This window comes from Pan troglodytes, chromosome 8 (genome assembly GCF_028858775.2).
Source record: "Pan troglodytes isolate AG18354 chromosome 8, NHGRI_mPanTro3-v2.0_pri, whole genome shotgun sequence".
In the NCBI taxonomy this organism is placed as follows: Eukaryota; Metazoa; Chordata; class Mammalia; order Primates; family Hominidae; genus Pan; species Pan troglodytes.
In genome coordinates, this window is record NC_072406.2 from 114090201 (window position 1) to 114113674 (window position 23474).

The window sequence follows — 23474 nt, forward strand, 5'->3', positions numbered from 1 at the left end:
ATACACACATATATACGTGTATATACGTGTATATACATATATACACGTGTATATACGTGTATATACATATATACACATATGTATATACACGTGTATATACATATATACGTGTATATACATATATACACACGTATATATACATGTATATACATATATATACAGATCGCATGGGTTTATATATACACATATATGTATACATGTATATATAATACGTATATATACATACATACATGTGTATATGTGTGTGCATATATACTGGAGGCCAGGCATAGTGGTTCATGCCTGTAAATCCCAACATTTTGGGAGGCTGAGGCAGGGGGATCACTTGTGGCCAGGAGTTCAAGACAGCCTAGGCAACACAGCAAAACTCCCATCTCTACAAAAAATATAAAAATAGCCAGGCATGGTGGTGCAAGCCTGTAGTCCTAGTTACTCATGAGACTGAGGTGGGAGGATTGCTTGCAGCCAGGAGTTCCAAGTTAGAGTGAGCCATAATCGTGCCACTGCATTACATCCTGGACGACAAAGCAGGACCCTGCCTCTAAAAAAAAATTACACACATAGGCCAGGCGCGGTGGCTCACTCCTGTAATCCCAGCACTTTGGGAGGCCGAGGTGGATGGGTCACCGGAGGTCAGGAGTTCAAGACCATCCTGGCCAACATGGTGAAACCCTGTCTCTACTAAAAATACAAAAAATTAGCCGGGTGTGGTGGTGGGCACCTGTAATCCCAGCTACTCAGGAAGCTGAGACATGAGAATCATTTGAACCTGGGGGGCGGAGGTTGCAGTGAGCCAAGATCATGCCACTGCACTCCAGCCTGGGCAACACAGAGACTCTGTCTCAAAAAAAAATAAAAATAAATGAAACAAAATACACACACACACAAACACACACACACATATGTATGTACTGGCAGAATGACTCTAAATTTAGTGCTTCTTGTGGGGCTTCTTTCATGCTTGTAGCAATTTCCTATTTCAACACAAAATGAGTTCCACTTTCTCCTGAAATCTTCCTGTAGGACCCACTGAAGTCTGTACCTTTCTTCTGATGCCTACCTACAGGTTTGGAAATATGTGACTTAAGAAAAGTCCAAGTTTTCCATGTAAGAGTAACTTAAAGGAAAATTTACTCTCCCAGAGACTATATCCCCTCACTCCCCAATCCTGTGGTGGCAGTGAGAGTGGCAGCAAGAATCAAGGAGTACAGCTAGGAGGTGAAAGTAATTGGTTCGGTTTTGCTACCTCTTAACTGCTCCAGGCAAGACCTTTCTTTTTTTTTTTTTTTTCCTTCAGTATAAGCACCTTCCCCCATCATTACCTACAGCATTCACACACAGATGTGAAATTGTTTCATTTCTGACCCAGATTCTGGCTTTGAGTATTAAGTCTTTCCAAACTCCATATTTCTTCATATTTCACTAGGAAGATTATAAACTTATCTGAAATGGCAGGAATTCATTTTGCTTTCAATTTCTCATTCTGCTGTATACTGCCGAAAAGGGGTACATAATGAGAAGTGAGAACAGCAGCCTGGCCTGCTGCCCAGCTGGAAGCAGGAAGTTCACCTGATAAGGACTTGATGCTTCAAATTCTAAAAACTGGAAAGGGAGCTAGAAGCGGGGGAAGGAAGATCTGGAAACATGCCCAGGGGTAGTAATGAAGAAAGTGAATTCAGCCTGAGGGTGGGACCTTCTGCCCAGCCTCTGTCAACTTGATGCCTCGTTATCTTCTCCATCTTCCCTAACCCCAGGGCAGTAAATTAAGGAGCAGGTGGAAAAAGCGCCTAAGAAAGCAAGGCAAGATAAAAACTCTTTTGAGGGTGAAGTTATGAACAAGGGCGAGGAGGGAGTTAGAACATTTGGGTAGACCAGGTTCATTGGCTAGAAATGTGGGGGTTTGGGTGAACAGATAATATACCTGTAACTTTACAGTAATGAACATACAATCTTATCATATCAGCCCCACCTTCAACTGTTCCTCATCATCCACTTAATCTTGGGCAAGCTTTTTTTCTACTCTCTTATCCTCCCTCCATGCACTCTACACTCTAACCACCTGGAATTATGCTCTATTCTCCAAACATACCACATTTTCTAGCCTCCAAGCACCTAAACATGCTGGTCCCCTACGTGGTATGTCCTTCCCTGACTCCTCCACACAGAAAATCCCTAGTGTTTCCTCATGACTCAGGTCAAATGCAACCTTCCGATATCTTCTCTAATGCTCCAGTCAGCATAGTCACTCTATACAAATCTTTCCTCCATCACTTATCACAGACATGATTAAGAGAACAGCCTCCGGGGTCAGACATGAATTTTACTTAGTTATGCAGCTTACTAGCTGTGCAACTGTGGTACCAGCCTGCAAGATGGACCCCAATCTGGTATTCACACATTCATATAGTCCCTTTCCACATTGCATCAGGGTTGGTCTGTGTGACCATTAGAAATGATATGTTACTTGAGATTAGGTTATAAATGATACTATGGCTTCCATCCTGGGCTCTCGCTCCCCTTCTCTTTCTCTCTTAGATTAACTGCTTTGGGGAAAGACAGCTGCCATGCCTACCAACCCTACGGAGAGACCCACGTGGTGAAGAACTGAGGCTTACCAACAACCATTAGGTGAGCCTGAAAGCAGATTTTTGAGCCCCAGTAGAATCTCAGATACTTGCTGCCCCAACTAACCTGGTCATCATCTTATTTTAATAAAGTTTAAGCCTTAAGGTTTCTTTTAATTCTTTGCCACTTCTACATTCTTCTCTTTAACACTCTTTAAGAAAAGCTGTGCCACGTTAATGTGATCCTCAAGTATGCATATTACCTTTATTCCTTAAAAAGCATCCTTTTGAGAGGCCCTATGCCAAAACTATCCAGTTAAGTTTCTCCTGGATTCCTGAACCACAGAAACTGTGAGGTGATAAATGTTTGTTTTAAACCACTACGTCTAGGGTAGTTTGTTACACAGCAGTAGATAACTAACACACCTGGGAATGTAACAGTTCAGAATTTATAGTAAGAAAATTTGGGTTCAAATCTAGGCAATGATGCTTACTAACAGAATAACCCTGGGCAAAGTAATTAATCTCCTGAGCCTCAGTTTCCTTTCTTTTAAAATGAAAAAATTGAAACTACAGTAATACGTGTTACAAAGTAAACAGCACATCCTAAAACTAGGATATAAAATAAGCCAGAAATAAAGTCTATAGCAAAAACAAATCTGAACCCTAAGATAATGAAGTTCAGGGACCCCAGCTAAAATAAGCTGAACACTCATCTGTTAAGTGTTATAAAAAGCAACTGTTCATGGTCTTTGAATTGAAATAAAGGATCAGACTTACTTCTAAACACCCAAAAGGTATGGAAAAATGCAAACTGCAACCTACTTACCTGAAAGAAAAATTTATATCATTATTTCAGACCTACGAAAGCAAGACTATATAGTTTATAAGCAATCTAAGAAGCCGGAAGGTTGGGCACAGTGGCTCACGCCTGTAATCCCAGCACTTTGGGAAGCCAAGGCAGGCAGATCACCTAAGGTCAGGAGTTCTAGACCAGCCTGGCCAATGTGGTGAAACCCTGTCTCTACTAAAAAATACAAAAATTAGCCAACGTGGTGGTGCGCGACTGTAGTCCCAGCTACTCGGGAAGCTGAGGCAGGTGAATCACTTGAATCCAGGAGGCAGAGGTTGCAGTGAGCTGAGATCATGCCACTGCACTCCAGCCTAGGCAACAGAATAAGACTCCGTCTCAAAAAAAAAAAAAAAAAAAAAAGCAAGCTAGAGGTCTACTCTATTTAGACTGAAATCCTTTATACCTCCCTAGATCCCAGGCCTGGCACTGCAATGGGGTTTACTCAATTTGCTGTTCACCAAATTACCCTCTTGCCCAAAGATTGGAGGGAGCAATTCTGATGTCACACTCAATTCAGATGTTTTATAAGGACTAAAGGTAATATACATATTTGAGATCACATTAATGTGGCACAGCTGTTCTTGGGTGTTAAAGAGAAGAATGTAGGAGTAGTGGCAAAGGAGAAACAAAACTCTAAAGGTTTAAACTTTATTAAAATATGATGATGGCTAGGTGTAATGGCACACACCTGTAGTCCCAGCTACTTTGGGAGGCTGAGGTGGGAGGACTGCTTGAGCCTAGGAGTTGAAGACCAGCCTGGGCAACACAGTGAGGCCCTGTCACAAAGTAAAAAGAAAATATGATGATTCTGAGTTGCCTCCAGTTGTGCTCATTATAAAGAATTGTGATGGTCGGCCAGGTGTGGTGGCTCATGCCTGTAGTCCCAGCACACTGGGAGGCTGAAGTGGGCGGATCACCTGAAGTCAGGAGTTAGAGACCAGCCTGGCCAAGATGGTGAAACCCCATCTCTACTAAAAATACAAAAATTAGCAGGGCATGGTGGTGTGCACCTGTAATCCCAGCTACTTGGGAGGCTGAGGCAGAAGAATCACTTGAACCTGGGAAGCAGAGGTTGCAGTGAGCCGAGATCATGCCACTGCACTCCAGCCTAGGCAACAGAGTGAGACTCCGTCTCAAAACAAAAACAAAAACAAAAACAAAAAACTGTGATGGTCAAACAGTTCTCCTCAGGAGGCAGGACTCTCCCGGCGAGGCCACTGGAGACATAATCTGCCCAGATAATAGGGCTCCAGCTAGGCTGTCAGGACAATGTAGGCTAAGAATGGATCAGAAGTGCTCTCTCTCTCTAAATTCGTCCTACCTAATGCGAAAGCTCAGAGACAACTAAGTGGTCTGCTGGTATTGCATATCTTTGATTACAACAGACCCCTGCGATCACTATATTCATGTGTTGGCTCCCTCTTCATGCAGTGTGCCTAGAAGTGATCATGCAGATATGTGCAGAATCCACATTGTGGTTTGTGCTTATTACCTCTTCTGAAAAGATGTACAGATCCAGGCCAGAAAATGTTCCCTAACACTTCTCCACATGCAAATGTGTTTTTCTTAAAGTATACACAGACCATGAACTTTCTTCTTTTTTTTTTTTTTTTCAGACAGAGTCTCGCTCTGTCGCTCAGGCTGGAGTGCAGTGGCACAATCTCAGCTGACTGCAAGCTCCGCCTCCCAGGTTCACGCCATACTCCTGCCTCAGCCTCCCAAGTAGCTGAGACTACAGGCGCCCACCACTGTGCCCAGATAATTTTTTGTATTTTTAGTAGAGACGGGGTTTCACCGTGGTCTCGATCTCCTGACCTTGTGATCCGCCCGCCTCGGCCTCCCAAGGTGCTGGTATTACAGGTGTGAGCCACGGCACCCGGCCTACACAGACCATGAATTTTCTAACATTCAGTTCTTTAAAATAGATTTGTACACATTAAATGTGTACATATTTGTACTTACATATAGAGATCCATAGGAAACTCCTTCATCATGTGTGTTACAATAAACTCTACCATCAGGTCTGAAAGGGGAATAGAGAAAAACTGGATCAATTACAATGGAATTCATTTCTTGTCTTTGAGTTGGAAAAAAAGCTTCTGAGTACACCTTGCACTCACACTGAACGGCATCCACTAACCACATCTTTATTCATATACACTTATTTTATATAACGCATTTTGTGTAACACTGTTCACCACCTGCCACTTGTAAAGTAATAAGAAATTATTTCACTTGCTGACCTCCAGAAGGATACCCTGACCTGCCAATAAATTCAGATAAATGGAAAATTTCATTGTATAGATATTTCATCCCATGGCATTAATGCAGACCGCCAAAGGGAAATCATATTCTGAGACTAGACAATGAGGCAAGCTCTGAGAAGAAATTATGGATCACATTTGCGTAACCAGAGACTCAGCTCTAAAGCTATGTCAGTCAATCTCATCTTACTATCATGCTCAGTTAGACAGATATTGACTGAAATGGGCTGTGGGGCTTTGGGTCAAGAGAGGCTTATTATACAGCCTTAATTACTGTTTCTAAAATTAAGTAGATTTAGAAACTGGGGCTGAATATCCAAGTGAAATGGGATTAAGAATTCAGCTAATTCCCTGAGGAAAATGCAGAATTCTGGACAGACAAAATTACCCAAGATACAGCCCCCTACCTGTCAACTCAGTCAGCCTCATCTCAGTTTAATTTACTCAGGGGAAGTTTTGTATATGTGAACCATGAACTTCAAGCCTCCTGGCCAGCCAGCACATCAATTCGAACCAAGAAAGGATGGGAAGAATTTGAAATCTTTTTTTTTTTGAGATGCAGTCTCGCCCCGGCTGGAGTGCAATGCCGTGATCTTGGCTCACTGCAACCTCTGCCTCCTGGGTTCAAGCGATTCTCCTGCCTCGGCCTCCTGAGTAGCTGGGATTACAGGCGCACGCCAACACGACCAGCTAATTTTTGTATTTTCAGTACAGACAGGTTTTCACCATGTTGGCCAAGCTGGTCTCAAACTCCTGACCTCAAGTGATCCGCCCACCTCAGCCTCCCAAAGTGCTGCGATTACAGGTGTGAGCCACTGCGCCCAGCCTGAAATCTTTATCATGTATCTTGTAAATCATGTATCAAGTTTAGACACAGCCATTTGTCTCACTGGAATGACTTTTTTCTTTGAACAACAGGACCCTTTTATTGACCACTCTATAACTGGGGTTGCTTTACCAAACACAACAATAAACATGGTTTCTTAGGCCAGGGAAAAAACACAACTAATAATTTATTTGCGGAAGAAGCACATCAAACAGGTTCTACTCTTCATCTTCATCATGAAAGCCTATCGCTGTCACAAAACAATGTCAATGTTGATGATACTCACTCACCCAGTACTGCACATACTAAAGGACGGCAGGGAAGATTCTTGTCTGCTGCCTTCTTCCTGTGTCTCATAGGCTTCACACACAAAAAATGAAGAAAGGAAATTAGTAGACACTGGCACTGACATCCAATGGCCCATCATCATGTTCCTTGTGCAAATAAAATCACTATTACAGGGATACTTCCTTTTCTTTCTCTTTTTCACATGGTGGGAGAGGAATGGGGTAGCATGGGATGAGGCGGGGAAGGGAGGACTTGTGAATGCTTCAGTTATCAATGCACGCCTGTTACAAAATTACAATTCACAACCTCAAAGGGCACTAGAGAATACTACAATGGGAAAACTGTTGGTTTTACTTTGCTTTCAGTTATATAAGTGGCATTACTAACGACAAAAGAGGTACACTGGTGTTTTTCTTTCACGATAAATAATAATAATAAAAAAAAGAGGAAGTGATGGTGCCACCTATAGAAGCAGCAACAGTAGTAGTTGCAAAAAAATAAAGAAAGTTTTACATCTAAACCTCAATGTAATTTTTTTTTTTTTTTTTGAGACGGAGTCTTGCTCTGTTGCCCAGGCTGGAGTGAAGTGGCACGATCTGGGCTCACTGCAAGCTCTGTCTCCTGGATTCACGCCATTCTCCTGACTCAGCCTCTTGAGTAGCTGGGACTACAGGTGCCTGCCACCACACCCGGCTAATTTTTTGTACTTTTAGTAGAAACGGGGTTTCATCCTGTTAGCCAGGGTGGTCTCAATCTCCTGACCTTGTGATCCTGCCTTGGCCTCCCAAAGTGTTAGGATTACAGGTATGAGCCACCAAGCCCGGCCCTCAATGTGATATTTTTTAACATACCTCCAAGCTTTAAGAAATTCCCTGATCCTCCATATTCTATTTGCCCACTTCTCAGATGAACAAATCTGAGCAGCAGCTAGTCTTAGCCAATCAAAAATTATACTACATTTTGAAAACAAAAGGCTTAGAACCATTTCCTTGCTGAAACCTATATTATTGAAATCCAGTATCAGGCCAGGCGCGGTGGCTCACACCTGTAATCTCAGCACTTTGGCAGGCCAAGGCGGGCAGATCATCTGAGGTCAGGAGCTGGAGACCAGCCTGGCCAACGTGGTGAAACCCCGTCTGTAACGAAAATATAAAAATTAGCCGAGCGTGGTGGCAGCCACCTGTAATCCCAGCTACTCAGGAGGCTGAGGCAGAAGAACTGCTTGAGCCCAAGAGGCAGAGGTTGCAGTGAGCAGAGATCACACCATTGCACTCCAGCCTGGGAGAGAGAGAGAGAGAGAGAGAGACTCTCCCTCAAAAAAAGAAAAAAAAAAAAAAAAGAAATCCAGTATCATTGCCACGCTTGTGAATCTTCCAAAACTCTCGATTAAGAAACAGCTCCATGACACACAAAAATCCCAACAACAAGCATGGGTCTGTTGAACAGCCGTCATGCAAAGCCCTTTGGCACAACTTTCCACCCACATTTGTTCTAGTAAGATCAATTTCATCCCAACCCTGCCGACATACAAAAAATTTCCTCTAAGAAAAAACAAGAAGCAAAAGAAACACCTACCATTCTATGTAAGTTTACTCGAAAATTCATGTTGTCATCATGCAAAAATGCATTGGCATATTGATCCTAATAAAAATATAGAGAAAAAGTAAGAAGCGAGAGCTATATTTAAGAAACTGTTTGTAATCTATCGCACTTCGTACAAATCCTTGGACTTTGAGAACTACTTTCAAGGATCAGCTGGATAGCTAATAGGATGAGCCTAGAGCCTTATGTCAAACCCTACTTAAGCCATGAGATTTTTCTTTAGTGTAATTTCCCAGTGTATCTCTAACTGGTCAAAAATTTCCAAGCAAAAACAATAAAAATTAAGACGCAGGGACTTAAGGCAGATGCTGAGAGGAATGAGAGTAATCTGTTTTCCTATTCCCTCTTCCGTCCCATCTGCCCAAGGAGCTGGCTCTGTTTGTGATAGCTTAAGGTTTTCACAGGGGCTGCAGGATTCATGTGCAGGCTCCACATGAGGGTTTAGGAGCAAGAAGAAAAATCTGTGCTCTGCTGGGAATGGGTTCAGCCCAACAGAAGCAAACTGCTACACAGGCAGCGTGGAAGCAGGCAAGACCCTGTCTGTTCCGGGCTTTCCTGAAGACTGATGGAAAATCAAAAACCTCTTACCATGGATTAGTAATAAACATCCCTTGGCCCTTTCCCAATACCTTTTCTGAAGATCTGACAAGCCTACAGACTCCAATTACAAGGAACTGTTATAATTTGTGAAAAACAACTCCTTTAAAGATTTTCTTAGAAAGATTTTTGAAAAGCAATTATACCAGGCCCACTGCTAATAAGCAGTTCTTCCATAACCAGCCACCCCTAATCTTGTGAAAAGGAGGTCATCTTTCCACAGAGAACATGAAGAGAGAGAGACTGAGAGAGATCTCTACTTCATGTGGACTACCTTCACCATTTTTCTTAAGAGAGAAAAGAGCAGAGTGGGGAATAGTAAAGGGGGAGGTTGAAGCTATAAATTTAGCTCTAAACTCACTCAAGTTCTGCCATGCCTGTGTGTCACCAAGATACATGGTGAGTTTGAACCTAATTAGTCCAACCAAAAGTGGCTTCTTAAAAAGCCAAAGTATCCCTTCTTTTTGCCCCTCAGCTCTTGTTCCTCGGCAAACTGCAATTACTGAGTTTCCAATTCCCCTCTCTGGCTTTACTATCCACCCCTTCACCCCATCACAGGAAACCTGAGCTCCTTTTTTATTTTTTAAACTGCTCCACTGCCGGGCATGGTGGCTCATGCCTGTAATCCCAGCACTTTGGGAGGCCGAGGTGGGTGGATCACCTGAGGTCAGAAGTTTGAGACCAGCCTGGCCAACATGGCAAAACCCCGTCTCTACTAAAATTACAAAAATTAGCCGGGCAAGGTGGCGCTGCCTGTAATCCCAGCTACTAGGGGGGCCGAGGCACGAGGATCGCTTGAACCTGGGAGGCGGAGGTTGCAGTGAGCCAAGATCATGCCACTGCACTCCAGCCTGGGCAACAGAGCGATACTCCGTCTCAAAACAAACAAACAAACAAACTGCTCCACAGTTTAAAAACACAGTGCTAAACAGCGTGGAAGCAGACAAGACCCTGTCTATCCATGGCTTCATCGAAGACTACACTCTAGTGGGAGAAGACAGATAATACAAAGGGGGAAGATTTTCTCTCCTAAACTTTAGGACCCTAAATGTCATGAGACAGTAATGGGGTGAGGGGAGGCAGGGAAAGATAGCACTTTGTAAAAGACTGCCTAATAGCGGAAGGCTCGTGAGACCTACCTCTGCAATACATGTAAGGATAATCAGACAGAGTTTGCCACTGTGAAGCCTGTGTTCATCTGTAAAGAAAAAAGAAACTCTTCTCTGTAAATCATCCAGACTTACATCATCTGTTTCAATACAGAACAAGGACGTATATCATAAAAGGAAACATTCACACTTTCTCTTCCCACAAAATCCATAAATGAAAATCAAGGTACTACTATAGTAATTCTTGCTTCCCTCCTAGGCAAAAGAATTCCCCCAGAAGATTTATTTTTTTAATATCCTGGTAGTCTGTTAAATGGCTAACCACCTTCCTGAGAGCCATCTAACTCATAATGGTTCCTACTGTCATGGCTCAAATAGTGGCCAGTACTCTCACATCAGCCCTTTGCTGATAGAACTTGAATAGTCAGGTCCATTTCCTTTTCTGCCCACCCTCTCATCTGCCAGCTCTAAGCACCACCTACCACAAAATCTAGAAAGATTTCATGACTGCTCATAGCAAACTGGCAATGAAATCAAAAAGAAATTAACTGGAGACTAGGGTCCAGCCCACGCTTCTCCTTGCAATTGTATACTTATGCCCTAGAAAGCTGTGAACTCTTGATCATTTTTCTTCCTGTCAAAGTTACTCATTCAACAAATATTTACTTAGCACTACTATGTGGCAGGCACTGTGCAAGGCACTAGAGATATAGCACTGAATAAAACAGACAAAGGTCCCTGGTCTCTCACAACTCACATTCTAGTTATTAAAAAAGAAGAAGACAACCTCAGTAGCAGGGCTCTAAGCCCACACACAAAAGGACAAAAAAGAACTAATCCATTACTGCCAAGTACGAGAACCCATCAAGCTTATGTTACTTTCCAGAAACTCTGTGGGTGAAGGAGTGAAAAGGAAGTAAGAAGAGGATCATGCCAGCATAGCCAAAACAGACAAATGGCTCATGATTTTCAAATTAGCTTCAACAGGACCCAGAATGAAGTCCAATCTAGAGAGAAGACCTCTTAATGGATTAGAGTGCTGTAGAAGTTAGCTATTACTATTTACCCTGACATTGACCTGCTTCTTTCTCAAAAATGGGATCTATCCATTAAAACTTGACAATTAGATGGCATAATGGGGATTACAATCCACAAATATACTCACGTCTCCTCAGAGATAGGCAATGCAAAAAGAGTAATGGTGACAATCCGTATCTGACACTCCCTGTAGCTTCATCAAAGCCCCGACATAGCCAAAGAGTAATGCCCTTGCCTCCAGAAAACTAGATTCACAACTCTTCTACCCACCTTTAGCCACAGTTTCTATGGCACTATCCTCCCACAAACTGATACGCAACTCCCACAGAAAAGCCTGCAGCTATCTCTCCACTTAAAATTTTTTTTAATTTTAAAATTAAAGTGTTTATGAATACAAAACTAAGCTTATTTCATTATAGACAGTCTTTTAAACTCAAAAAAAGCATATACACACAAAACAATGAAAATCAAATTTAATCATACCACCCAAATGTTATAACTGTTAAGACTTTGGTGAATCAACTTTAAGTCTATGCATAGATATACATGGTTTTTACAATTTTTTGCCTAGTATCTATTGTAAAGGTTGAGCAGAAGCTTCTTTAAGGTGACACCACCAAAGTCAGAAAAATCCCAAGTAATAAAGGCTTTAAAAGCAGGGGAAAACCCAAGGGAATAGGGGCTGGGCTCGGTGGCTCACACCTGTAATCCCAGCACTTTGGGAGGCTGAGGTGGGATGATCACCCGAGGTCAGGAGTTGGAGACAAGCTTGGCCAACATGGTGAAACCCCATCTCTACTAAAGATACAAAAATCAGCCAGGCGTGGTGGCATGCACCTGTAATCCCAGCTACTCAGGAGGCTGAGGCAAGAGAATCGCTTGAATCCACAAGGCAGAGGTTGCAGTGAGCCGAGAAGATCATGCCACTGCACTCCAGCCTAGGTGACAGAGTGAGACTCTGTCTCAAACAAACAAACAAAACCAAAGGAATGATAAATACAAAATTCTGGGCCACGCGTGGTGGCTCATGCCTGTAATCCCAGCACTTTGGGAGGCCGAGGCGGGTGGATCACAAGGTCAGGAGATCGAGACCATCCTGGCCAACATGGTGAAACCCCATCTCTACTAAAATATAAAAAATTAGCTGGGCATGGTGGCGCAAGCCTGTAATCCCAGCTACTCAGGAGGCTGAGGCAGGGGAATCGCTTGAACCCGGGAGGCAGAGGTTGCAGTGAGCTGAGATCGTGCCACTGCATTCCAGCCTGGCGACAGAGCAAGACTCCGTCTCAAAAAAAAAAAAAAAAAAAAAAAAAATTCTGGAGAATGGAGAGGAGAGAAGTGATTGGGGGGGGACACACAGGTAGCTTCAACAACATTAATGTTGTTTTATTTAAGTTGGGTGGTAGGTTGACATATGTTCATTTTATTATTATACTTTATAAGTTATGCTATTTATTATAGTTATTATAAACTTTATACCTTATTATACATATCTATTAAAAGTATCTTTTTGGGTTTAAAGGATAAATATATAAGAAAAAGGAAAAAGATAATATCCTCATGGGGGTGGTGGAAACAGAGCCAAGAAAAAGTTGCTTCTATTGCTGCTAAAAACATAATGAGATGCTGTTAGCCAAGGCATGCAGCAGGGGCTGAGGCAGGAAGAAAGCTGGGCCAATAAAGCCACACAAGGAGTCATTTTTGAAATTAACTCTTCATTCCTAACCTTGCCCTTTGCCATATTTAGGTTGCCTGTTGGCCAAGACCACTCATTCTGCAATTAATCAGCCTTTAATTTTGCCTTCCATTTTATGGATGGCAAGTGACCAAGACAAAGAAGCTTATATAATCACTAAAGCTAAAAATGAGTTCCAAGGGCCTCAGTTCACTGTGTTATATCAGGCAAAGCTAAAAGTTCATTTTCTAGGTCACATCCATGCAGTGTCTCTATTCTGTGGTTGCTGCAATACTTCTAGAGAAAGGAAGAGGTTACCATTTCCATAAAGAAGCAATGGCTTCAAGAAAGTGACACACAAGTCTGGTTATCCTTGCTTACCAGATCTCTCTTGCCAAGTCTCAGAGGTTCAGCTATCTCTGCAGCTCCCAATGGACTGTTTTATGTTAGGAGTTAGTGACATGGACTACTTAAATCTATCTCATCCCTGATATAGCTCTCTCTCTCTTGAAAGAGAACACTTGCAAAACATAAAGGAAGAAAAAAGTCTAAGTTTGCAAGGCAGAAATCTCCAAGAGCTAATACAATATGTCTGAGTGTAACATATCTTAGACTCTGCCCACCCAGGCTCCTTTCTGCTCTGGCAATTCTTCATTTCCCATACTTACCTTTTAGCTCTCCTGTCTCTGTCTACCAATGTTTCTTTCTCACTCTAAAAGTCTCCGAATCCTGGTCTTCTCCTCCTATGCAGTTCTTGCCTTTCAGCTCCATTCTTAGACTTCTGAAAACTCTCCAACCAGAAACCTACCTACCTCACTTGGCAAATAAGAGACTTCTAGAGTATACTTAATGCCTAAGGGAAACTTAAACCACCTACAAGGCATTAATCTCTCCTCACAGAAAGTAAAGTGGCAAAAACCATACTATTTCAGCAATTTTGCTTCTAAAGTGGAAATGGTTTTTTTGTTATTTAGGAATCTGAAGTTCATCTGTGGACCATAATTTAAGAACCCAAATGTAAACTACTGGACAGTTAGTTCCTAAAAAGGATTTAAAGATTCTTATAAAGAAGTCTTAGAAAGGAAGAATCTATGCCAAATTGTTAAGAGTGATTAACTCTGGAGAGTTTAAATTACAAAGAACTTTCACTTTCTAAGTTAACTATTGCTAGAATGTTTTAATTTTTAATAAGAATATTTCAATTATTTTTGTAATTAGGAAAAAAAATCCTTTTTTTTTTTTGAAACAGAGTTTTGCCCTTGTTGCCCAGGCTAGAGTGCAGTGGCATGATTTTGGCTCACTGCAACCTCCTCCTCCCGCATTCAAGCGATTCTTATGCCTCAGCCTCCCAAGCAGCTGAGATTACAGGCACCCACCACCATGCTTGGCTGATTTTTGTATTTTTAGTAGAGACAGGGTTTCACCATGTTGGCCAGGCTGGTCTCAAAGTCCTGACCTCAGGTGATCCTCCCACCTAGGCCTCCCAAAGTGCTGGAATTACAGGTGTGAGCCACAGCGCCCAGCCAAAAAATCCTTTTAAATAGGAGAAGCCCACTGGATCAATCTGTAGGTACCAAAAGAAATGCTAATAAAAATGTTCATTAAAATGCTAGCTTTGTGTCCCAAAAAAGCAAGCATTTTGGGGACAAATGGGGATACTGAAATAGGGACTAAATATTACATGATACTACAGAATTATTGTTGACTTTCTTAGATATAATAATGGTATTCTGGATATCTAGGAAAATGTCCTTAACTTTAGGTGATACATGTTAAAATATTTATGTGTAAAGCAGAGTCATGATGTCTGCAACTTCATTTAAAATGATTCAGCCAGGCCGGGCGTGGTGGCTCATACCCGTAATCCCGGCACTTTGGGAGGCTGAGGTGGGCGGATCACAAGGTCAGGGGTTTGAGACCAGCCTGGTCAACACAATGAAACCCCGTCTCTACTAAAAATACAAAAATTAGCCAGGTGTTGTGCCACATGCCTGTAGTCCCAGCTACTCCAGAAGCTAAGGCAGGAGAATGGCTTGAACCTAGGAGGCGGAGGTTGCAGTGAGCCTTGGTTGCAATTGCACTCTAGCCTAGGCAACAGAGCAAGACTCTGTCTCAAAAAAATAAAAAATAAAATAAAATAAAATGATTCAGCCAAAATAACAACAACAACACACAGAAAGAAATTTAAGTGCAAACCAAGTATGGTAAAATGTTCATGAGTATATAGGTAAATCACTTCACAATTATTTTCAACTTCTGTATACTAGAATTTTTTCATTACAAAAAATGGAAGAAAAAATGCTAGCTCAGTGTCACCATGAAATCAAAGGCTTACTTCCAGGCAACCCTAAAACTGGGATATATTCCACTTATATCAGGTTCCTAGAGAGTCAAATTTATAGAGGCAGAAAGCAGAATGGGTGCTGTCAGGCCTTGGGGCAAGAGGAGAATGGGGTATTAGTGTTTAATGGGTATAGAGTTTCCATTTTGTAAGATGAAAAAGTTCTGAGGCCAGGTGCGGTGGCTCACACCTGTAATCCCAGTACTTTGGGAGGCCAAGGCGGGCAGATCACTTGAGCCCAGGAGTTCAAGACCAGCCTGGGCAACATGGCGAAACCCCATATCTACAAAAAATACACACACAAAAAAAAATTATCCAGGTATAATGGTGCACACCTGTAGTGCCAGCTACTCAGGAGCCTGAGGTGGGAGAATCACCTGAGCCCAGGAAGTCAAGGCTGCAGTGAGCTGAAACCACACTACTGCATTCCAGCCTGGGTGACAGACTGAGACCCTGCCTTCAAAAAAAAGAAAAAGAAAAAGTTCTAGAGATGGATGGTGATGATAGTTTTGTTGTTTTTTTTTTTTTTGAGATGGAGTCTCACTCTGTCATGCAAGCTGGGGTACAGTGGCGCGATCTCAACTCTCTACAACCTCCACCTCCCGGGTTCAAGCAATTCTCCTGTATCAGCCTCTCGAGTAGCTGGGATTACAGGCACATGCCACCACAGCCAGTTAATTTTTGTATTTTTAGTACAGACAAGGTTTCACCATGTTGGCCAGGCTGGTCTTGAACTCCTGGCCTCAAGTGATCCTCCCGCCTCAGCCTCCCAAAGGGCTGGGATTACAGGCATGAGCCACCGTACCCAGCCAGTGATGATGGTTGTACAAAAACATGGAAGTAGGTAATGCAACTAAATAGTACATTTAAATATGGTTAAGATGGTAAATTTTGTTATATATACTTTACCACAATAAAAACAAAACATAAAAATTGTGAACACTCACATAAATCCTGTATAAAGAAAAATGCTAAGTAGGGGAAAAAAAAACAAAACTAAGATATATACTGGATAGAATTTGCTGTGTCTCCTTCTAACCCCTTCTCAATCCTAGGACACCTACTCCACTACTCTACCACCAAGTAAAAGGCCATGGCAAAATCATAAACAGAGGAAAAACAGGAAATCACACAACAAAACCTCAAACTTTTCCAACACTCAATCCTCTCCCACTTCCACTCTTGCATTTCTAGGATGGGTATTGACACTTCTATTTTAAGTGTTCAAGAACGGAGTCCCTCTGAATCTCACCTCTTCCTACTGTACTGTGTACGACAGTCCTCTAATTCTCACCACGAGCTGATGCTTTCAGTTCCTGTCCTCAAAAGGGAATTCCCTGAAGCGTGCTAATCCCTCCACTTCCCACACATAAGAGTCTGCATCTACTTACCAAGATCTGCTAAGAAGATTTGCTAGTTTTCAAAGAGACCAATTTTTTTCCTGTTCTATTTTTGAGTACTCCCCTCCAGCTTCAGGTTTTCCCAACACCACCTAATTGCCATCTAGCAATTAGGTGAGACATCACTATTTTCCAGCAATGAAGACCATGTACACAAGGCCCCAATAGTTCATCTTGTCAAAGCTTCAAAATATTAATGTTGCTCTTTGATGCTAGCTGCCTGCCACACCTTTGACTTCCTGAGCCCCCAAAATAGCTATGGCTTACCTTTGGTGTCCTGCATGACAATTGAGCTATACTTTAAAAAGGTTATCAGTAGATTACTGGTCTGTACATCTGCATCCAGTGGGAGTTCCACAGAACTTATAACTGGAATAGAACAGATAAAATGCACTTAGCCTGCAACATATTCCATCTAACACTTCTACCCACATAGCCAATTTGCCAGCAGGCAAAAAAATCACTAAATAAGCTTTTTCCACAACAGAGGGAGGACCAAGTGCTCATCACAAAACTTTTATCTACTCTTCCTAAGCCTGTAGAGCCCCCTTCCTATTCCCCAAATTAAGCCCAGTGACCTGCTCTCCTATCTAGGGCCAGTCTCCAAGAACGGTGCTTTTTCTCCCAACATCCTGGGAAGGGTATGTTGATTCCACTTCCTGCCCCAAGTATCCCCAAAGAGTTTAAGGCCCTTCTTAAAGGAACTTTGATTTCTACCTGAAGGAAAGATCTGTATTGAATATAAATGAGTTTTACTTTGATGGGTCTCCTGCTTGAAATCAGTGAAGATTCCTCCCTAACAAGGAGAAATCTTGCTGAATTTTGAGAACAAGTCTTTAGGCTGGACGTACCCATGATAGAGAGGGGAAAATGTTAAGGCAGAACTATATTCAAATTCTACCACTATTAAGTGGCAGACTTCCCTTCCCCGCTTAAGGGAACTGAAAGTAATAGTAGACTGAAAACAGATGAACAGGTCAAGCGCAGTGGCTCACGCCTGTAATCCCAGCACTTTGGGAGCCCGAGTTGGGCACATCACCTAAGGTCAGGAGTTCGAGGTCAGCCTGGCCAACATGGTGAAACCCCATCTCTACTAAAAATACAAAAATTAGCTGGGCATGGTGGTCGGTGCCTATAATCCCACCTACTAGGGAAGCTGAGGCAGGAGAATTGCTTGAAACCGGGAGGCGGAGGTTGTAGTGAGCCGAGATGGCGCCACTGCACTCCAGCCTGGGTGACACAGCGAGACTCTGTCACAAATAAATAAATAAATAAATACATAAATAAATAAAAACAGATGAACATTACTGATTGGAACAGCCTGGGAACTGAGTTTTACATACCTAGCTGATGTTTCTAAGAGAAATCCCCCACCCAGTTCTCTGAGCCACAGTCCCAATGAACAATGACAGATAATTGGTCTCTAATGACCAGGGCTGACCCATACAGAACACAGTATTTTCTTTTTTTTTGAGACAGAGTCTCGCTCTGTTGCCCAAGCTAGAGTGCAGTGGTGCCATCTCAGCTCACTGCAACCTCCGTCTCCTGGGTTCAAGCAATTCTCCTGCCTCCGCCTCCCAAATAGCTTGGATTACAGGCACCCACCACCATGCCCAGCTAATTTTTGTATTTTAGTAGAAACAGGGTTTCACCATGTTGGCCAGGCTGGTCTTGAACTCCTGACCTCAAGCAATCCACCCACCTCGGGCCTCCCAAAGTGCTGGGATTAAGGCATGAGCCACTGTGCCCGGCCCAGAACACAGTCTTAATGTAGGCTTCCCAAAATTCTAAGACTTTAAATTAGACTCAGACCTCTTGTTAAGTGCTTTTACACTGCCTAAGACACAATATATAAGTTAAAAGGAGTCTTATAATGGCCCAAAAAAGCTAGAGAATCTATGGCTTTCTGCTACATTTTCAGCCATGAAGACTCAGTTGACTTTGGGATATTACTCATAATATGTATTCATAACCATAACAGATCCCTCTGGAGTTATTACGACATATGCAGAGAACGTTTATTAACAGTGAGAAACATTTGCATTTTATGAACCCATAATAAACAGCAAGCACAACAAAAAGCCTTATGAAAAGAAATCAGCATGCCCAACCCCTGGCTATTTTCCCAGTTAGGCCTCCAAGAGCTAATATAAGACAAATATATTTTTATGTTGAAATACTAAAAGGTTTTAATTCATGTTATGGGTTAATGACCCAAGACTGTCATTTCAAACCACAGCCTGTTTTGAAGCTCAGAACCTGTAATCATCCCTTTGTCCAATACAAGGAGGCACCTAACTGGTAAGTGGGGCTTTTTTCCTGCTCATACACAGCAATAACTGGAAAACTATCTTATATAATATGTAGAAATATAGAAGTATATGTATTTTTAGTTTACCAGAAAGTCCTCTCATGCCAAGGCTGAGTTGTCAAATGTCAAGTCTGAGCTGAGAACAAATGTTATAGCTAAACTGCCGGCTTTTAAAAATATGGCTCTGGTGACATACCTTTAAATATAAGTGGGCTACTGAACACCACTATAATTAAGATCTAAAAATTAAAAACAAGGTTGTAATACTTAGGAACCCTACAGAAGGAAATGAGTTAGGAGACAGGGAAAAGAACAAATAGAACAGAGACAGAATAAAATCCCTCACAAATTAAAATCTTCTTCCTAAGGAAGAGTCATTCCTTGATCTTTGGCTTCATAATTCTTCCCAGCAGCTTTTGTCAAGGGAGACAGTCATTTGAAAGTGGGCTGACTTGATCTTCCCACTAGAAAAAATAAAAGCTCACTGGTTGTAGGTAAGTAAGCACAAATCCTACCATTGCATAATCAAGTGTGTGGGTGGAAGTGTTCACAATGAACAGTTTGAAAGGCAGTTCTCTGAAGCATCCAAACCCCAACATCACATGGAACTGATATATAGATATATATATATATATATATATATATGTATGTATGTATATATACACATACACACACACACACACACACACACACACACACACATATATATATGGCTTTTGATATCCATGGTAACCAGGCAGGCTTCATTCTTAAAGAGAAAGTACTGTATTTCCATTGGGTTATTCTGTGGCCTGAATAAACAGAGACAAGTAGGCAATCCTTACTACTTGCTCCTTCTCAGTAAGATATTTTGGGGCTGGGCATGGTGGCTCATGGGTGTAATCCCAGCACTTTGGGAGCCCGAGGCAGGCGGATCACCTGAGGTCAGGAGTTCGAGACCAGCCTGGCCAATACGGTGAAACCCCATCTCTACTAAAAATACAAAAATTGGCCAGGCGTGGTGGCTCACGCCTGTAATCCCAGCACTTTGGGAGGCCAAGGCAGGCGGATCACGAGGTCAGGAGATCGAGATCATCCTGGCTAACACTGTGAAACCCCATCTCTACTAAAAATACAAAAAATTAGCCGGGCATGGTGGCACACACCTGTAGTCCCAGGGAGGCTGAGGCAGGAGAATCACTTGAACCTGGGAGGTGGAGGTTGCGGTGAGATTGCACCCCTGCACTCCAACCTGGGCAACAGTGCGAGACTCCGTCTCAAAAACAAATAAATAAATAAAAATAAACATACAAAAATTAGCCGGGCGTTGTGGTACATGCCTGTAATCTCAGCTACTCAGAAGGCTGAGGCATGAGAATCGCCTGAATCTGGGAGGCAGAGGTTGCAGTGAGCCGAGATCACACTACCACACTGTAGCCTAAATGACAGCGAGACTCTGTCTCAAAAAAAAAAAAAAAAAAAAAAAAGATATTTTGGGATTTGGCTTTCAATTCTAAACAGATCCAATTTGCTACCATACATATGACTAACAATGGCACCTCCCTGTCATAGTTCTGTACTGTTTATACTGCCTGGAAATGTTACTGCCACGGGTGGTATATGAAAACTTAAAGGAGAGAAAGAATAAAGAAGGTCATTTCACGTACAAACAGTGGGGAGGCAAAAAGAAAGTATCAAAGTTGGATTGTCTGTACTTCTTTACCAAAACAAGGTCAATCTTTGAGCTACAACATCAAATATTAACATACATTGTTTTTAGGTTACAATATTCCACCAAACACACTCAGCCTATAATAGACCTCAAAATTTTTGGCAAAAATTCATAATTTCTTTTCTGTTGCCTTTTTCTTAGGTTCCAGCCATAAGATTTATGAAGGGGAAATTTTCACCGTTGTTGTCTTGAGGGAGATAAATCTTACATATCCACCAAACTCCCAATTATAATACACTCAAAGCCTGTCCTTTCCAACTGGGAGTGGCTGATAGACACATAACAGTGAGTGAGTGCCAGGTTCACATTCTCATTCATTTATTCAACAAATATTTATTAAGCAAGTACCATGCTGGGCACTATGCTAGGCATATAGTAGTAAACAAAATAGACAAGATCCTGCTTACATGTTTGGGTTCTCAGTCTCTACTCTCACTAATCTTAGGCAAACTGCTTCATTTCTCTGGCCTTAATTCCCTCATTGATCAAATGGTAACATCAGATAACATTACTATTTTACATTCATTTCAGTGCTTTATAATCACAAGGTGACATTTTTCACAAAATATCTCATCTGAGCCTCACAAGGACTCTGAGAGTGTGGCAGGACAGGCATTACTGACCTTGCGGGTCTAGCACTCCATGCCTCTACAACTACTCCCCGAGGAGGAAAAGCTAGAGTTATGTAAGCTTCTTTTACAGAGAAAATCACTGGACTGTCTTTTTCCAAAGTTTTCTTTGGAAATTTAGGAGGCCTGAAGGATAGTACTACAGACAAATTTAGTGGGAAAAATTAACAACTACGTAGGTTCTTTGTTGAACACAGCTATGCTCACTCTGAGAGATCTAAGATCATATTAACCAAGAAAAACAAAGTGGTGGTGGGCTCACCATCAGAGGAAGGCGGTGTGGTCCCAAGTGGTGTGACTGGGGTTGTAGGAGCAGGACTGACAGGGGTCGTCACCAAGCCCATTTCTGGATGGCTCTGAAAAAGATACACAGATGTGTAAGAAAACAGAAAATCCAGTTCTCCCTGAGTATCAAGTGCCTAATACCAATAAGGACTGGTATTCTGGACCTTATAATTTTTTTTTTTTGAGACAGCATCTTGCTATGTTGTCCAAACTGGTCTCGAAATCCTAGGCTCAAGCACTCTCCTGCCTCAGCCTCCTGAGTACGTAGGACTACAGATGCATGCCACTGTGCCCCTAGTCTCATAATTAGAAAGCTCACTGAGGCTGGGCACAGTGGATCACACCCATAATCCCAGCACTTAGGGAGGCCTGGGCAGATCACAAGGTCAGGAGATCGAGACCATCCTGGCCAACACGGTGAAACCCCGTCTCTACTAAAATACAAAAAATTAGCCGGGCATGGTGGTGCATGCCTGTAGTCCCAACTACTCGGAAGGCTGAGGCAGGAGAATCACTTGAACCCAGGAGGCGGAGGTTGCAGTGAGGTGATATCACGCCACTGCACTCCAGCCTGGTGACAGAGCAAGACTCTATCTCAAAAAAAAAAAACAAAAAAAAGAAAAAAAAAGCTGAGAAGGGACTACTTCTGTATTTCGCTCTCATGAGTACTTGATTACGACTGATGCTTGCTAATCTCTAATAAGCTCTGTGTGCTAATTTATCTTAAGCAACTAGGTTCCCATTACATAAGTTTTTCTGTGGCACCACAGACATTTAAAAAAAAAAAAAAAAAACTGGGGTCAACAAATATACAGGATTATTCTACAAGAGAGCAGAGAACATTTGCAATCCCATCCAGACCTGGGATCTCATCAGATCAACCTAAAACACATCAATAGGCTGTTCTGATAACCACATAATTGACTAGCAGATGTAGATGAGTCAAGGGGATACCAGGTACTATAAAAAGAGCTATTCAGCCGGGTGCGGTGGCTCACACCAGTAATCCCAGCACTTTTGGGAGGCCGAGGCAGGTGGACCATGAGGTCAGGAGATCAAGACCATCCTGGCTAACACGGTGAAACTCTGTCTCTACTAAAAATAAACAAAAAAAAAAAAAAATAGCCAGGTGTGGTGGCAGGCACCTGTAGTCCCAGCTACTCGGGAGGCTGAGGCAGGAGAATGGCGTGAACCCGGGAGGCAGAGCTTGCAGTGAGCAGAGATCGTGCCACTGCACTCCAGCCTGGGTGACAGAGCGAGACTCCATCTCCAAAAAAAAAAGCAAAAGAGCTATTCAGATGGCGGCCTTCCTGTTCCACAACAAACAAAAGTGTGTGTGCCTTCATTGGGAGGCAAAGACATAGTGAGACACCCAGTAGGGACCAAAACAGATGACTCTTCTGTCCCTAACCTTTCTTAGCCATCCCTCCCACATCAGCTCTTGAGAATTAAGCTGAGTGACAGCTGTTTTTAACTTCCCTTTTCTTCCCTAACAGCTTTACCAGCACTTTACCTTCCTCACCTCTTCCTTTAAAATCAGTTATAGGATTTGGAGATCAGATAAGAAACGAGTGAAAATAATAACTAAAGTCTCTATGTTATCAGTCATGAAAACTCTTAAGTGTTCTATGAAGCAGATCTCAAACCAGCATGATGCTTTTTAAGCATGACCTTATTTTTGTGTTAAAATTCAAATCAATAGATTCCATATACATCTACCCTTTGAGAAAAAGCATAAGCAAACTTTCCCTTAAAATAACCCTACATACATATTTTAAACAGTCTGGCTTTAAGATAAAAACACTTTATCAATTTTTTAAAATGGCTTTCATGGACAGCTCTTGAGTTCTTGGTCTACTTTAGTCCTCTTCTATGCCAATTACTGTGGCTATCCCTCAGGCATGTGACCCATCGCTCAGTATTCTGGGGGTATTTTTGTTTGTTTTTTTATTTTGTTTTATTTTGTTATGTTTTGTTTTTA

At 42.2% G+C, this 23474-nt stretch overlaps 1 protein-coding gene across 29 annotated transcripts in view; it reads right to left on the reverse strand.

The window, feature by feature from the left end:
• ARMH3 (armadillo like helical domain containing 3) overlaps window positions 1-23474 on the reverse strand; it is a 213682-nt gene that overhangs the window by 142486 nt on the left and 47722 nt on the right. For 14 of the 29 annotated variants that reach the window (XR_010146689.1, XR_010146687.1, XR_010146686.1 and 11 more), the window contains 6 exons: window positions 21471-21564; window positions 16825-16926; window positions 10134-10192; window positions 8371-8436; window positions 6798-6867; window positions 5380-5440 (listed from right to left, as the gene is read on the reverse strand). Coding sequence is in view for 24 of the 29 variants with exons in the window: in XM_507998.8 (XP_507998.2) it covers window positions 5380-5440; window positions 6798-6867; window positions 8371-8436; window positions 10134-10192; window positions 16825-16926; window positions 21471-21564 (452 nt within the window). In the remaining 5 variants the exon portion in view is untranslated. The remainder of the gene's footprint in view (window positions 1-5379; window positions 5441-6797; window positions 6868-8370; window positions 8437-10133; window positions 10193-16824; window positions 16927-21470; window positions 21565-23474) is intronic. The other 15 variants (XR_010146690.1, XR_010146688.1, XM_063781094.1 and 12 more) reach the window with 3 other exon arrangements.